The sequence below is a fragment of the Rattus norvegicus genome, chromosome 6 (assembly GCF_036323735.1).
Source record: "Rattus norvegicus strain BN/NHsdMcwi chromosome 6, GRCr8, whole genome shotgun sequence".
NCBI lineage: Eukaryota > Metazoa > Chordata > Mammalia > Rodentia > Muridae > Rattus > Rattus norvegicus.
Genome location: NC_086024.1, coordinates 143,109,120 through 143,126,988, shown reverse-complemented (window position 1 = coordinate 143,126,988; position 17,869 = coordinate 143,109,120). Strand labels below are relative to the sequence as shown.

At 41.2% G+C, this 17,869-nt stretch overlaps 1 protein-coding gene across 7 annotated transcripts; it reads right to left on the bottom strand.

Annotated features, from left to right (window-relative positions):
• Positions 1-2,722: 2,722 nt before the first annotated feature.
• Zfp386 (zinc finger protein 386 (Kruppel-like)) lies at positions 2,723-17,426 on the bottom strand. 7 transcript variants are annotated; one of them, XR_005505444.2, is made up of 4 exons: positions 17,289-17,426; positions 8,727-8,853; positions 4,762-4,885; positions 4,191-4,409 (listed from the first exon to the last, which is right to left on the bottom strand). XR_005505444.2 is itself a non-coding variant. In XM_039111798.2 (3 exons), the coding sequence occupies exons 1-3, from the start codon at positions 17,295-17,297 to the stop codon at positions 5,073-5,075; spliced, it is 243 nt and encodes an 80-aa protein (XP_038967726.1). In that variant the 5' UTR covers positions 17,298-17,426; the 3' UTR covers positions 2,723-5,072. The 7 variants fall into 7 exon arrangements, 6 of the variants coding, with proteins under 6 accessions (XP_038967726.1, NP_062566.3, XP_063117627.1 ...); XM_039111798.2 differs by having other exon boundaries at positions 2,723-5,179; NM_019620.3 differs by lacking the exon at positions 4,762-4,885 and having other exon boundaries at positions 2,723-4,409; positions 17,289-17,381.
• Positions 17,427-17,869: the final 443 nt, after the last annotated feature.

Genomic DNA, 17,869 nt, shown 5'->3' with positions numbered 1-17,869 from the left:
ACAGCTCAGTAGTTAAGAGCATTTGTTGCTCTTTCAGATTCCCAGCACTCACATAACACGATCTATAACTTCAGTTCCAATGTATGGAATAGTCCCTTTCAACTTCTGTGGGTACCACACACACAATGCATATACATGCCACACTCATACATCACATACACATGTGTACACACACACACACACACACCCAAAAACCCAACACAATGGCCAACCTCCACAGCTTAAACAAGCTTTCACTCTTTTCACAACCACTACTCCAGCCCGATTTCCTACATTGCTTTGTTTCTCAGGCCAGAGAAAGCAAAAGAAAGTATCTACCAAGCACACATGCTCATACCTATTAGAACCGAGGCTAACAGTTTCACTTATTAGTTTCAGCTAAATTCTAATTAAGTTATCAAGAGGCAGAGGACTTTACCCACCCTGTAAACCCATGCAAGGAAATTTCTCAAGCAAGCTTTGCAACTTTAAAGGGTTGAGCCCATCTGCACTTTTATTTATCATGAATGTTATTCATATTTATGGATAATGAAAACTTTATTAAAAGGGCAAATGTCTTTGAACTAATTGTTCTGGATGCTTGAACTGAGGACCCTATTAGTTTGCGTTGCTGTGATACAATTCTAAGATAAAAACAACTTAAGAGAGATTCTTTTTTGGCTCATAATTTCAAAGGTGCAGTTTGCTTTGTCAGGGAAGTAGCAACAATAGGAGCATGAAGCTGGCTCAACACTCAGGAAGCATGGGTCGGGGCAGGCCAGAAGTGCTCTAAGTTACAAAACTTCAAAGCCCGGAGGACTCTTGCTACTTACTTCCCAACTAAGGTCCCTTCCCATGTTACATCTAACTAATCTCTTTGGCCAAGCAGATCCTACAAACTCTTCATCAGGGCAAGCCTGGCTCACTTTGCCTAACCCTCTGTTTCAGGCACCCCACCTTCTACTGAGGTCTCATATCCAGTGCCCCAACATAGATTAAGCACCATTTGGGACTCCACAAACCATGAGTCTCAGGTCAGGATCCTTTTAACCTTATCCTAACATACAGACACATCTAATTCCACATCTAACCTCTTCACCTAGCCAGATCCTACATACCATTCACCATGGTTGAGTTAGAGGACTTTCTGATCCTCCTCTTCATGTACCCTTGTCTCCAGTCCTCCCTAGATGGAAAAACCAACAACTCTGATGCCTGCTGCATTGCTGTGAGGTCAGCTGAAGCTTCAAGCAGGTGGCTTTTTAAACTTCAGAACAAGTTCCTTTTACCGATGCAAAACTACCTGGGCTAAAGGAGTCAAATCTCAGATGCTTACATAGCCCTGGCATCCTTCCCTTTTGAACCCTGTAGAGTGTATGTGCACTCCTGGTTTCCTGATTTGGTAGTGACTCTTGAAGGTGGGATCAACCCAGAGCAGTCATATGCTATTTGGCAGTGGAGCCTGTGTTCTACCAGGCTGGTTGAATTCAGATGTTAGCAGTAGCAACAATTTTATATTGTGCTGCTGTGTTGGTACCACCCTTCAGCCTGTTACGAAACACCCAGCCCTCTGTGTTGCTCTCGTTCTTGGCATGTGGTGCTTATTGTGTCTAACAGGGACACAGTTTAGTAGGGGATACCTGTATTGGAGCTGGTCACAATTAGAGGCCGGCACTGCATGAGAACCTCAAGGGTATTTTCCTCTCTCCTATCCTGGGCAGGCAGCAGTCTCAGTTCACAAATACTCTGAAATCTCAGCCTGCCACATCATGCCCATTTAGGAAAAATCACTTGAAGATCTTAGGAGTGATTGATGAATAGAATCCCATCATTGCCCATGAATGCATTAGTAATATTTGTCATCTAGCACTTTCTCTTGGATTAGGAAACGCACTGTCTAGTCTTTGGAAAAACACTCTTTTCAAGCACTTGTTATAAATGAGTCTTGTTCTTCTTATAAATGTAAGAATGGTACTTTCTTATTTTCATGAGTGAGAATATTTAAAAACTTTATATATGTGATACAATCATAGATTTTGAGAGTTTTTGATAGTAGCCAATTTCTACCAGAACAACAGTGTAAATTTTAGGCAAAAAGCAAATGCTTTAGAAAACTTATACTTGTAGACTTCTATTATTATATTAAGAGCCTATATATTAACCAAGGCTGTATTACACTTATACCTGCATAAAACATAAATATTTTACTGTTTTTTGAGCTGTGCACTTGGGACAAAATTGAAATTTCTACTGTTTTCTGGTGTTAAAGAGCTTTATGCCTCGAATGTAAAGGCATTGAAATAGTTATTTCTGTAGTGTTTCATTCCAGTATAAACTCTGGTGCTAAGGTGCACAAAATGGTAAAAGTCTGTCACTTCTTCTGCACTTGTAGGTTTTGTCTTGGATGCAAATTTCTGTGTTTAGTGAAAGCTGAAGAGCTATAAAGAACTGTCCCATTCTGCACATTTGCCAGTCTTTGTCTCATGTGTGAATTCAAAGCTTAATAAGAGAAGACCAACAATTAAACTTTTTCCACATTAAAAAAGATCATTTCTAAAGTGAATTCTGTGGTGTCTGGTAAAGAGGTATAAACTTTAAGAATTTGCCATTTTTCAGATATGTAGGGTTTCTCCCCAGGAAGAATTAGTTCTCTGATAATGACTTGTAAATAACATTCAGACTTTGTTACATTCACTGCCTCTGTAGGACTCACCCCAATTTGAATTATAGGACATTACACAAGTTTTTGACTATGGATAAAAGATTTACTAAATTCTTTACATTTGTTAGTTTTACTCATGTATGAATTCTCTCATGTTTTCTAAGGTTGGAACACTGACTAAAGGATTTTCCACATTCATTACATTTGTATGGTTTCTCTCCTGTATGGATTCTCCGGTGTTGAGTAAGGTTTGTGCAGTGGATGAAAGCTTTGTCACAGTCTTTACATTTGTAAGGTTTCTCTCCTGTGTGAATTCTCTTGTGTTTAGTAAAAGATGAACGGCAGTTAAAGGCTCTGCCACATTCTTCACATTTGTAGGGTTTCTCTCCAGTGTGAATTCTCTGGTGTTTTCTAAGGCTTGAACATTGGGTAAAGGCCTTTCCACACTGTTCACATTTGTAAGGTTTTTCTCCAGTATGAATTCTCTGGTGTTGACTAAGGGTTGAGTTTTGCGTAAAGGATTTGCCACATTCTGCACATCTGAAGGGCTTCTCTCCAGTGTGGATTACTTGGTGTTTCTGAAGGCTTGAACATTGAGTAAAGGATTTCCCACACTGTTTACACTTGTAGGGTTTCTCTCCTGTATGAATCCTCTGGTGCTGACCAAGAATTGAGTAGTGGTTAAAGCTTCTGCCACATTCTTCACATTTGTAGGGTTTCTCTCCTGTGTGGATTCTCTGATGTTTTTTAAGGCTTGCACATTGGGTAAAGGATTTTCCACATACTTTACATTTGAAGGGTTTTTCTCCTGTGTGAATTATTCTGTGTTTTCTGTAACTTGAGCAATATTTAAAGGCTTTGCCACATTCATTACATTTGTAGGATTTCTGGGAATGCTGAATTTTATGTGTAATAACATTTAAAGTTTTATTAAACATTGTGTCACAATCGATACTCTTGTAACAATTATCTTGAACATATTGATGGATAGAAAGCTTTGAACATTGAGTAAAGAAATTATCACAATTGAAAGGCTTCTTTGGAAGAGTATACTGATATTTGTTGGGACTTGAGCAATGGTCAAAGTCGTTACATATTTTGTTATACTGACTAGATTTCTCTAAGATAATATCATTGCAGTTATTTAGTAAAGATTCACTACTAAAATCTTTGCTAGTTTCCTTATACATGAAAGGGCTTTCCCACACATCTGTATCGCCATTTGGGCTATGTGATAATGGATCAATAGCAGGCAATCCATAATCAATAGAATTGTGCTTTGGGTCATAGGAGATAGCTATTTGCTGACTGAAGAGTAAGGATCTTTCAGTATAGAAAGTCTCAATTTGATCACTTGTTGATATCAGTCCTCTGCTTCTTAATTCTTTATCTATGGAACTGTTTGGGTGAAACATTAACCCATCTATCAGATCTTCCAAACTTTCTTTCAAAGTTAAGTCATGCTGAAAACTTTCCTGTGGATATTTACAGTTATAGATACTTGGCTCATCCAAAGTATCTGGCCTCACAGGAGTTATTGTCAGAGCGGTTTTGTGTTCTTGATCTCTGCTGTCAATGACATCTTTGGTATTGCTTGTAATTAGACATTGCATATCTCTACCATGGTGGGCTTTACTCTCATCTATATATATACAATCTTCCCTTAAGTATAAACTCTTAAGGCCACAACTTCCATTAGTTCCTTTTGTGAAGGAATATTTTAGGATCTGTTCTGGTGAAAAGTTCTGGGTACAATGATGAGAAAGAGCTGAAATACATAAAAACAAGCAAATTAATTAAATAAATGCTAGTGACTACAGTTTATAAATACATGTGAAATTATACTTGAGTTCCATATTGGAAACAGCTGGAGAAATCATAGTAGCAAAAGATTGAAAGTTAACTTAAAAACAAAACAAAGAAACAAACAAAACAACCAGCAACAAACCCCCCCCCCCCAAATCAAATCAAACCAAACCATGATGAAACAAACAAACAAACAAAAAAACCAAAAAAAACAAAACCCCAAAACCCAATGAAAAACAAAAACAACAACAAAACACCTTAATGACAAAATTAAACTTGTACACCCTCCCATAACCAGGAAGGAGTCACAGTACCCCAAGTAAGCACAAAGCCAAGTAGTTTCACTGTATCAGGAAGTGAAGTTTGTTCCTTTTGTCAACCACAGGTCTTCTTTACTCTATATAGCATAGTTAATTAGGAAAATTCAAATCTCCATCTCTATCAGGGGGAAGAAAAGAGACAGAGGAATCTTTTTTTTTTAGGGCCTGTCTGAAACCTGGCTGTCTACAATGACAGATAGTGGGAGATACCAGGTATATTTTACCTGACAGTTTTGTAAACCTGAGACCAAAGGCAAATACTATTTTTGGTACCCCAAAGTGACACCAGGGACAGAGAGCCCATGCTAGCTAATGAAATTTGAATAAGGACACATAACTCCACATAACAGGTTTGTTTCCCAAGGACAGGTTTCGAAGTCCTCAATAATAAAAAAGCATGAATGAAGACATCCTGTACAGAAAACAAAAAAGTAACATTCTAAATATAAAACCAAATCACTTCGGTTTGTTTGATTTCATTGAAAAACAAACAATCTATTTATCATGATCATGTACAGTGTGCTATTTTGAAGTATATATTTATAGTGAGATGACTAAAACTGTTTAACACATTATCATTTAATTTTTGTACTTGAACAGTTACCATCAATTTCTTTAGTAATTCTCAAGAAATAGATATTAAATATACTCATGATCTATAAAATTCTGAATGTTCTCATGCCTATCTTGTTTTTTTCAATTAAGCCTAGACCTTTAATAAACATCAATTGTTTAGTAGCCTTCTGCTTATTTTAGTGATACTCATCTTTGACCAGTACTACCTCAATCCCAAGTTGACAGCCACCGGTCATCCACCCACCTGTACTCACTTTTCATTTCTGAGATTAACTTTTCAGACTGCACATTAGGATGCTCATTTCCTATATCTGACTGGCTTCATTTTAAGTCTTGCATTTTTATCCATGCTGCATAAAACTACATGATTTTGATTTTCCTTTTTATATTGCTGAATAATGATCCTCTGTGCATACAGGCCACACAATCTTTAAAATTTTTTATTTTTTAAAGTATTTCCAGAGGTGTGTGTGTGCGTGTGTTAGTATAGATGCCTGTGAATACCAGAGGCATCCTATCCTTCTGGAACTAGACTGACAGGCAGTTGTGAGCTGCTCAGTGTGGGAACTGGGAACCCACACTGGTCCTCAGCAAGAGAGGTTTAAATACTAAGCTCTCTTTTAAACCCCCGAAACATTTATGCATTTGTACTGACATTAACTTTTATTTTGGCTACTTTAAATCATGCTGCAATAAACACTCTATTGGCGGCCTTATCGACAGAGTGATTTACTATTGTTGGGCTTTGCTGGAACAAATGCATGTTCAGTTTTTAAGGTGCTGCCATGCATCACCTCCCACGCCTGTTATAATCTGTTGATTCTTTTTTAATGGGCAAATTTCACCGAATGCTAACACAATATACAGAGGTGACTCAGAGGGAAAAACATGAAAAATATTGCAAAGCCATCATTTTAAAACCAATTTATGAATTATACACACAGAAACAACCATCTGAAAGACAATGGATGATAAAATACTAAAATCAAGAAAATGAGAATATGGACAAAGAAATAAACAGTTATAAGCAAATAAAATAGGTGATGAATTTAGTAAGAAATAATGGTGGAAAACAAGAAATATGATGAAGAAAAACATCAGAATTTAAGCACCTTAATTAGTTGCTACATGCTGAGAGATAAGGAGTAAAAATGCCCCATGCATTAGACTCTGTTTCACAAGTCACAGAGGTAACCTTGAGAGCAGTAAATGTGATGTGGCCTCTCTACAATGCTCTAATGTGACCTCAGCGGAGCTCTTAAATAAAGCATTGCAATCCAGACATAAGATGAAGGACACAGTGAACGTGCTGAAGGAACAAAGTCTAAAACATACTATACCCAGCCAGCCCACTCTTCAAAGTCAAGGAAAAATACAGGCATATACACTGTAAATGACCATTACCACGAGACTTCCCCACAACCATGAGGCAACACAAATAATAAAACCATAAAGCTCTATGGAAAATCAAACGGAGTAATCAAGTTCCACGGACTTACGAGGATGCACAACACACTTTTAACTTCGGAATAGAATTTAAAAGACAAAAGCAAAAGCTTAACTATAAACCTGTTAATATACACTGACACAATCTAAACAAAGCAGCTGTGTTATCAATACTATTGCAGGAAAGAGAAATGTAAGTATAAAGAAAATGTGTATGAACTAGAGATTACTAGTGCATACATAAAAACAAAAGAAAATAATGCTGTAACATAGGAGACTCATTTAGATGTAAGGATTCAGGTATGCTAAACACCATGAAGTAATGGGCCAAAGTGAACTGACATGACCATAATTATGGTATAAAAAATTATACTTTCAGGAAAAGATATGTGAAAGTGAGATACAATTTAAGTTAGAAACTCTAACTCTAATGAAAAAAAAAAAATAACCACGCTGACAATTTCTTTTTGTTCTTTTTTGTCAACTAGACAGAAGCTAGAATCTTTAGAGAGGAGGGACCCTCAGTGAGAAACAGCTCTGTAAGACTGGCTTGTGAATAAACACAGGGGGCATCTTCATGCCTGATGACTGATATGGGAGCCCGGTCCAGTAGTGGTGGTCCTGGAGTGTGTATGAGAGCAGGCTGAACAGGCAGCGAGGAACAAGCCAGTAAGCTGGACACTGCACGGGCCTTTCCTGTCTCCTTGTCCCCGCTCTGTTTGAGTCCTTGCTCTGACTTCCCTCAGCGCCACACTGTAATGTGGAACTGTACACTGAAACCCTTCCCTCCCAAGCGGCTTTTGGTAATGGTGTCTTATCAAAGCCACAGAAATGATGACAAAGACAAACACAAACGGCCATTTTCTAGGAGAGTGTAATTGTAATAAATACATATAAAATACACTTCCTATTTCTTAGATATAAACACTGAGAATCAAAGCAAGATATCGAAAGTACCAAAATAATACTGATTTCATATTCCTATTTTCCATAATGTAAAACAAAACTAGGTAGAGTACTAACCAGGAAACAAATCCTGAAAAATAGCATAAACAATTAGATTTACAGACACAGTATCAACCTGGATTACCTGGTGGCACAAAACAAGTCCTGACAGACAGGAGATCACTGAAGTTCATCTCTGACTATAATGAAATAGACATCAGCCATGAAAGAGAGGTAAGCAACCTGTAATGGTGTCAACTGCAGCACTCGTCAGAACAGCACAGGGAGGGCAACCCACTGCCCTGACAACCACAGAGACACAATTTGGAATACACATGCAGTACAGTACTACACAACCTTGTATGTGCTCCTGGACCTACCTCCTTCTCACCTGTGTCCTCTGCTTCATTCATTCCTACCTACCCACCTGGGAACACTGTCTTTGGTCACTTTACGTCTCAGCACTCTTTTGTGTGTTTCTAGAGAGGGAACCAGGTATAACTTAGAGATTGCAAGCCTTGATTATCAATAAAGAGACCATGACCTATACCATGGTTGTACCTGTAACAATTGATCTGTGTCCTAGTAATGTGCTTAGCAGAAGAGATTCAGGAGAAAATCCAACCACATTGGTGCAAATGTGACTTCTCAAGGATACAGAAGATAACATTTTCAATTCACCAATGTTGAGCTCCAAACTACAGTCACATCAAAGTTGAGGAGAAGCTGGAGATCAGAGTGCTATGTGCCATACAATTGCTGCAATTACCACTAATCTAAAGGCAGGATGTATAGTGACTCCAGAAAGAGGAAAAGGAGAATGAAAGGATAAATGGGAACATCTTTTACGGATGCTATGGACCCCACAACTGTTCTTTAAAGCACACGTTTGTATTGCTTATCAAAAGCACAGGGTACAGCAGACATTTCTGAAAGGAAAGACATGAAATGGTGACAGTGTGCTGGGAGCTCTGCAGGGATGCTGTCCTCACCCACAGAGACCAGGTTTCTGTAGTTCTCTACCATCACGTCCCTGTACAGCCTCTGCTGAGGAGGGTCCAGGCATTCCCACTCATCCGGAGAGAAGTCAACAGCCACATCTCGGAAGGTCAACTGTTCCTGAAATCAAAATGAACACAAATAAATACCACACTGTCAGAGTTCTGGGTCAACCAGGATGATGGAGCTCTGTGTCACCCAAGAGAAGTGAGAGTTGGAATGGTGATAATTCAGGCAACTGAAATTGTTCAGCAAGGGGCTTTTTATATCATGCTAATATTCTATCACACCTTACCTGAGTAAATATGACACACTGCCTACCAAACCGGTGTAAATATTACAATTACATGACATTTAAAATTGCAGAGCATGACCATCAAACATGCTCTGTATAAACTAACAGACCACACTATCTGCCGTATAACAGAGGAAATGAGACGAGAAAGCCACATTCAGGTATTCTGGACCACAGTTGGAGTCTGAGGACACAGCTCAGTAGTAATGCTGACATCAGTGTCCAAGGGCTGTTCATTAGCAGCCGTGAGGTACAATTTGATTTTTAAAGTGATCATGCATTTTATTATAACAAGTACAGCAAGAACAATCTTTGTATGGGAATGATTTTATACGTTTTTTTCCCCTACATTATTTTGTCAAAAAAGGAAAAAAAAAAAAAAAGGCAAATGGTCAAACCTAGGTTAGGTTCTAACCAAATGTACCTGGTCCAGAAGTAAGAAGGAAACGTAAAGTTAAGAAACTAAAATAAACTTCAAACAGTTTTCACATGAGATTGGGAATGGAAGTGCATTAAAAAGACAGCAAAACAAAACTGGATCAAGAATATTTATACTTTATTTCTGAAAAAAAAAATAGTAGCTATAAATCCAAACAACACATTATGGCTGTGTATATGTCCCAGTGATAGACAGCATGTAAGGCCCCGGGTGCCTCCCGCAGATAGATTAAAACACACACACACACACACACACACACACACACACACACACACACTCTCTCTCTCACACGAGCGCAAGTACACAGAGATTGACCTCCCAGTACAGTTAATCCAGATGTGGGGCACACACTTAATCCCAGCAGGTGGTAGGTAGAGGTAGAAGGATGTAAATTCAAGGTTACCATAACTCCACAGAGGCCAACAGTGCCAATGGTACCTTTAAATATAATACCACTGAGAACATATTTAAGGATGTCAAACTACAATCAAAACTGAAGCTGTTTAGTAATTTACTAATTGTTTTATATTATAAAGTCTAATGTGAACATGCTTGGAAATAGATTTGTTTCTTTGGCTAAAATAAGAGTGGTAAAGAATTGTGTATATGTGATATTGAGCTGGGATGAAATGAAATCTATTGTGCAGTGTCTATTTCATATTAGAAGAGGAAGTAGCTTAAAATGACAACAAAGAAACAAAACCATACTAACCAGAATTAAGGTAGAGACACAAATGTTTGCAAGTTCTGAACATGGGGTCTCGCAGCTGCTAATCAGAGACACATTCTCCTCGCACTTGCTTTGTCTTTCATCCCTGAGATTCTTTAGCTTGAAGTCCTGAATGGCAGACTTTTGCTTCCTAGGTATATCCAGTTTTAAATGACCATATTCAGTGCGGAACAATTCACAAAATTCTCAGGTGTTTATAGCAATAAACCTTTGAAGCACTTACATTTCATTCCTCAAAATGAAAATTATGTTATCCTACTCTTTTCAGAGAATATAACATTTCTTTGTTATGTGATAACAAATAAATCAATAGACATTGAATATGGAAATGTATAGGATTTACACAGTCAACTTCCAGACAACTAGGAAGAAAACCAAGAATAGCCCTGTCAACGACGCCAACCGTCAGGTTTGTCTTAAATACCACTCTGAACAGCCTGTGTTATCAGGTGAGCTGAGAGAAACAGACGGAAAAGACCTGCACACGGTGTTACCATGAGCAAGCAGGGCCTTCCAGAAGCTGCCTGTGACGACACTTTGATACTTTTTGTGGCATCTGAGTGTGACCCATCCATGGACCACGTTTAGTGCCAGGATAGCTATGAATGTGGCCCAGTATAAAAGGTTTGCAGTTTAGGTAAACAATTTGAAAATATTTTTTTCTAATTTATTTAATAAATTGATTAGGCAGTTCTATAACATGAGCTGTATATATGACAATGTCCGTTAAGGTGAAGGTTGGACACATCTTAAACCGTCTTAGTTGACTTGTTTAAGAACTAAATGTGAAATACACCTGGAAAGTGACATAAAGTGACACGTTTAGTTCTAGGTTGTAGTGAGACTGTCCGACACGTTTAGTTCTAGGTGGTAGTGAGACTGTCCGACACGTTTAGTTCTAGGTGGTAGTGAGACTGTCCGACACGTTTAGTTCTAGGTTGGTAGTGAGACTGTCCGACACGTTTAGTTCTAGGTTGGTAGTGAGACTGCCCACTACTCTTAAATGAGACCAACAAAGGCCTGTTTCTTGGATGATACCCAATGAGCATTCATCACGAGCATGTCACTTACACCCCCATGTGTGCCTTTGGTCACCATAGCAGAAAGTGGAGATCAATGAGTACTAAGGGTAGATGCCCCAAAGGTCTCATTTTTATCCACATATATCAAAACGTTTAATTTTATTCCTGAAAGGCACAGTTCTCAGGGGCTGAAATTTACTCATTTATGCTTATCCACACTAATCAACAACTCTCATCGAAGACCCCAAATGATGCAAAATAAGCCGAGAAGTAAATGAAATAAAAGTGTGACAACTGAATCACCTTCACTGCTTTTTAGAAACATTCTGAATTACCACCGACAGGGACTATGAGAATGTCAGTGGAAGGACGGTGGGCCCTTCTTTCATGTGACGCTCTGCAAAGTACTCAATACCGACTTGGGGGGCAGGAAAAACAAACAAACAACAAGAGGGCACAGGCAGACAGACACACAGACATATACACACACACACATACATACAGACACACACACATACATACAGACACAGACACACAGACAGACAGACACACACACACACATACATACAGACACACACACATACATACAGACACAGACACACAGACAGACAGACAGACAGACACACACACACACACACACACACACACACACACACGACGCTCTGCAAAGTACTCAATACCAACTCGGGGGACAGGAAAAACAAACAAACAAGAGGGCACAGACAGACAGACAGACAGACACACACACATACATACATACATACAGACAGACAGACACACACACACACACAGAGGATTTTAAAAAGAGAAAGGTAAGGAAAGAAACTGAGAGGGGAGGGGAAACAGAAGCCTCTCTGCATGGAGAGTCTAGCAAAGCCAAGGTTACTTAAAGCAATGTCTAAGTGATCAGGAGGTGGGTTGGTCCATGAGACCTGTTACTTTAGGAAGTGAGGTTTCTGCAGTCTTGAGGCAAGATATGATACCAAGCTGCCCTAAGTTACAATATGATGTGTAAAATAAAGGCTTTCCAGTTTGTCTTGTGTGGCTCCAATTGAATGAAAAAAGCAAAATGACGCTGACTCATCTGTGTACTAACCACAAAGCAAAAACTAGTGACAAGTCAAAAGGCCATCAACTACTGATTTCAAAGGGTAGGCTGTAAACTACAGTGACCTGGGGACATATTAAAGAGAAGCCACACCTGGGAACTAATTTAGAAGTCAGAGCAATCAACAGCATAACTACCCTCACCTGGAATCCATCCTAAGGACACCTGACCCCAGTACATGTGTCAAGGATCATCAAAGAATCCCGGATTTTCCCTAGGCTTCATTTTACATGGTCTCCCTCGTGAATGATTCTGCTCCTTAGGAAAAAAGGAGCCCTGTCTCCATGGCAGCGCTCTTGTGTTTCCCTGGCAATTCCACTGCTGCGTTCATTAGTATCAAGCTGGACAGGCCAGAGAGATGGGGGAAACTGAGGGAACAATGAAGGCAAAAGGAGCCTCTCACTCTGGAGTCTGCTTGATGTCAACTCAGATGAGTCACAAATCACAACCGGACATCACTGCTATCAGCTGCTCTCACAGAGACAGCGTTCCTTCCATACAGACATTGCAAATAAAATACCGAAACACCAACGAACAACGCTCAGCACCTAAATAGAGCCTATCTCCAAGAATGGCCTTAGTCCTTTCCCACATGTTTTCTGAGAATTTCACAAAAGGCTATCAATTACTGTTTGCATTAAAACGCTAATTATTCATGCATTCCTCATGGATAATGGGAACTGGTGTAAGATCTTATTTAAGTTCTTCAAGCAAGCACTGAGATGCAACTTCAAAATGCACTGAAAACGTAAAAATAATTGTTTAGTCTAAAGCAATTGTTACAGACATCCACACATGGGTGTATGTGCCCCTTTCTGAGAACCTGTTTCTATTAACCTTCGTGCTCAAACCTACCTTAGAACCTCTTCCTAACAAACTCCAAGTCTGGGACATGGCTTATCCTGAAATTCCTCTGTGATGAAGAATTTACCCCAGCTTTACAAGCAGCAGCATGAGACCGTGTCCTGTGTGCACCTGCGCTGCTAATGTCCTCACCTGCAATGGCCTTTTAATATACATCAGCTTTCTATTCCTGGCTGCAGTAAGGCCCCTCTAAAAGAACATGTAACTGCTAATGGCAACTGTCAAAGAACATCAGACTGCTTGGCAGATAGCAGCTAACAAAACCAGCAAAAGCATTCAGTTTTGGAAATGTGCCCATTCATGTTTCTGACAAACCACTTTCAAGACATAGGGAGAGGGGGCTCAATTTGCAGGGCTTCATTGGAACAAACAGGAGGTACTCAGAAAGCTTCCAGTTTAATCAGTTGGCTCCTACAATAGCTATCAAGACCATCCCCTCACACACGGTACATTCTCAAGACAACAGACATTTTATTAGTGCTTCTTCAGTTCTTCACAGACCAGTAGGCCTAGATCAGAACATGACTCAGATGAGTGCTATACTGACAAGAGTCCTTTTTATATATAAGCTACATAACCTTTTTATATATAAGCTACATAACACACATACAGTTTGCACACACAACTGACAGCTAAGACCCCTACACAAAGATAGATGTGACCAGAAAGGGAGTGCTCCAGACTTACAAATCTACAGAGAAAAAGCTTTAGTACCATGCCCTCTTCACTTGCTGACAAGTTCTCCACTGCTGCTCTCAGGTAACTGTCAGTCCTTTCTCTGACATCAGCCCCAGACCACAGAAGGAATAGTATACAGAACTGACTGGGCCTACGAAGCTGGTGGGAGAATTCAGGAATCCTGAACCGAGAAGCACAAGTCAGAAGGCTAACAAGTCTCTGAGAGCTGCTGAGCAGGCCCACAGCTCCTGGAGCTCACACGTCTTATGTAAAATCCACACGAGTGGTAAAGGCCAGAAAGGAAGGTATTATGTAGCTTCCCTGTCATGGTGTAGAACAATTATTTCTTCCACTATCCCAATACAGGACAGAGATAACCAAGACTAAGTTAACCCTGGTCAAGCAGGCATGAGAGAAAAGAACAAAGAAACACAGTAGATATTAGGTCTACCACAAAGAAGATGTGGCTGCTCATATCCCTAAGAGACCGAATGAGATGGGGGCATCATAGGACTCGATTCTGGGATTCCGTCTGTCTCATCCTCTTTCCTCCCATTTGCACAAGACCATGGAAGATGCTAGAAGACGCAGGAGTGAAAAGGTTAATTTAAAGTGCGACGCCTCGATACATACAGCCTTTATGTTTGGACATACTTTATGGGGTAAGACTTTTCAGTGGCACAGCGGCAGTGCAGTTACCCATGTTCCTAAAGGCAAACCCAATGAATTCACGGTTTTCAAAGCCGGGTTCAGTGGAATCCCTGCTGTACTCTGACCATGGTGCCCTAACTAGATTGATTACACTTTCGCTCACATCTGCCAAGGAAAAGAAGAGCGACAAAGTGTGTAGGTTTTGAGAGAAAAAGCTTTGGGGCTGAAGGGAAGAAAGGACACATTCGTTGTGACTCAGACCCCTCATCTGTTAAGTCCGCTCTTTCACTAGACATCTGAATGTGCCTGTTTGCCATCCCTCTCCCAGCTCCCTGAGTCTCCTGGGGTCACGAAACCCACTGCCAAGTTCACGAGGTTGTGTCTTTATTGCTTGGAGATGAGGTCTCACACGCAGACTGGACATGCCTTGAGTTCTGAATTTCCCCGTACCTTACTCATTAACGGGCTTCTGGAAGTTCAGAGTGTGAGCTCCGTACTCTTCAGGCCCTCTTCTCAAGTTGGCCATACTACTTGACTCCAGGTCTACCTATTCTTCCTAGAGTTTGCCTGCGTAGTGAAGGATCCGAGCTAACCCCTTCCACTGACCTATATCCTGAACCCCCAGGCTCTGGGAGAAGGGGGAACTGAGCACATGGAAATCTTCTGGCTTAAACGGATGGCCAAGTTTTCTATGGGCTATAACTCCAAGAAGCACCAACCGCTGTTTCTTCCAGGAAGAAGTTTCATAACGCATTGTACCAGTGGCTACCTGACAAGGTGGATTCTAAGGCCTTGAACCTGTGATTCAATACACAGCCAGCGGGTGCCAGGCCAGCATGATGAATAAAGTGTTCCACAGACCACAGAACCAACTGATCAGAGCTCACGGGGGCTCACAAAAACTGAAGAAGTGACCATCAGGGAGTTTATAAAGGTCTGACCTAGATCCTCTGCCATATTTGTTAAAGTAGTGTAGCTTGCTGTTCTTGTGGACTATTAACATGGGAGCGGGGTCTGTCTCTGACTCTTTTGGGACCCTTTTCCTCCTATTGAGTTGCCTTGCTCCAGCCTTGACATGCGTCTAGTCTTACTGTAACTTATTATGCTTTGTTCAGTTGATATTCCTGGGAGGCCCGCTCTATTCTCAAGGGAGGAGTGGATCTGGGAGAGAGGTAATGTCGGGGCGGGCTGGGAGAAGAGGGAGGGGGAACTGCAGATGGGATGTAATATGAGAGTCGAAGTAAAAAAAAAAAAAAAGTATTCCATTGTGTTCGAAAGGAAACCTAGGCACAGAACCGTTTAAACTGTAAATTCGGTACAGCTGTTTTTAAAACCGTGAAGCAGAATGAACACATAATCTAGCAGTCACTAAGGGATTGAAGTCCTGGTGTTGAAAAAATGGCTACTCCAACAGGTTGACTTCAATACTGTTCTTAGTAGCCAAGGCATGCATACAACAAGAGGGCTTCCTGTCAGGCTCAGGGCATCTAGCTGTTCTCTCGGTGCACCTCACAGCTCAGGTTGTTGTGTAAGGAGAGGGCATAGTGGTCAGTATATGCTACGCTGTGGACACAGTGCTGGGCCCAGGTGCAGGAAATCACTAAAGCACAGAGCGTTGGCATCGTGTAAGGGGAAGACTCAATCCGAAAATATTGTGGGAAGGTATCTGTGGCTCAGAAGACAAAAAAAGAAAAGTACAAAAATCAAATCAAAAGACTTAAAAAACAACAACAAACAAAAACCCAGGGTGTTGAAAGGGGGACCTATTAAGAAACAAATTCCTAGAAAATGCCACCCTGAGGATATCTCGCACGTATGACATGGCTCTTATACCTAAAATGTCAGCAAATGTGATTAAATGCACAGACCTGCAAAAGACTGGCCCTAACAATACTTCATGGGGGAGGGGTCGCGAGGCCACACCCCTCCCTGAGGATTTGTGGGCAGTGAACGTTGATAAGTGGTTGAGAGGTTTTTCTAGTCTGGTGTTGTCACTAGTTAGATACCCAGGCTCCTGTAACTAACCCTTCGGTAAATAACCCTAATGAAGTTCCTCGGCTCACCAAAAGATAGACTACCTATCCTAAAAGATAACTGTCTACCCTAAGACAGTTAGGAAAGAAGCGGTTTACAGTGGGGGGGGGGGGAGGAGAGGGGAATAATGGAAGATATGTTCAAAATACACGTACACGGATGAAAACGTCATAATGAAATTCATTAGGGTGTATAACCAAGATTCACTGACACGAAAACTTTAAAAAACAATAATAAAGTGCCATTCATTATCTGGAGGGGGAAAAAAAAAACCCGACGTCAAAAGCTGTCTGACTGAAGACACGGTGGCCTACCAACTGATACTGTTTGGGAATGGCGCACATATTTGCAGGCTGGGGAAAGGGTTTCGGAGCTGACCTCCTATTTCCGAGACAACCACAGGGCGCAAGGGGGGAACGGGAAAACTCTGGGAGGAGGAAGACCCGAGAGCCTAGCTGCTGTCCCGCAGGAACCTTCGCCACGGAGACTGGATTTTCTGATGGTCCTTCAGGCCATCTCCAGCAGTCTGCTGGCTGCAAACACAGAGAGGCCACTGCAGGGGAAAGGACTGGAAGCAAAATCAGTGTTTGCTCTGCTCCTCCTTCCGGGGCACCCGAGGACGCTAGGTCCGCGCAGCCGCCCAACTCCGCCCTAGGCCGAGCGGACCAGGCGCCCCTCGGAGCGCAGACTCCCGCCTACCCAACCCTCCGCTCAGCCTAGCGACCATCGCTCACCATCTCCATGGCTCTCCGGCTACCGTGATTTCGTAAAGCACCGGGGCTTCCAAAAGCTGGAAATCACGCCTACATTTTCCAACGCAAAGGTCGCGGGACCGGGTGTGGGCTCGCGAGATTGTCAAGGCCCGCCCCTTTGCTCGGTGAACTTGATTGGCGTGTTCTGAGCCAATACACTTCCTCCAAAGTAACCGGCTGGATCTGATTGACATCAGGTAGGACCAACCGAGAGCCGAATGAGGTCCGAAGGGCAAGTTCTATGCTGAAACTGTTTTAGAGGCGGGCTTCTGAGATTTAGTTTCCTTGGGGGACCTGTGGCTTTTTCCTTCTGCCACGTCAAAGCTTGTACATGTGTACACAGATGATCCATAAGTTAGCGAACATAACATTTATTTTTCCATTTCTTAGAACTTGTTTGGACTCGGTTCCCCTGCCTGCGTTTTGAGGTAGGATGCGTTCCCAACTCAGCAGTGTCCAGTACTGATTGTACATGAGAGGTTCAATTTGAACTATTCTAGTGTTCACTTTAAGAAATGAAAAGAGCTGTGTGTGCTAGAGCACGCTTCATATCCGAGTGCTAA

Coding starts and splice junctions, on each gene's coding strand:
- Zfp386 (NM_019620.3), bottom strand. Junction 4,410..8,726: donor CAGAAACCTGGTCTCTGTGG/GTGAGGACAGCA, acceptor TATGTATTTCAG/CTCTTTCTCATCATTGTACC.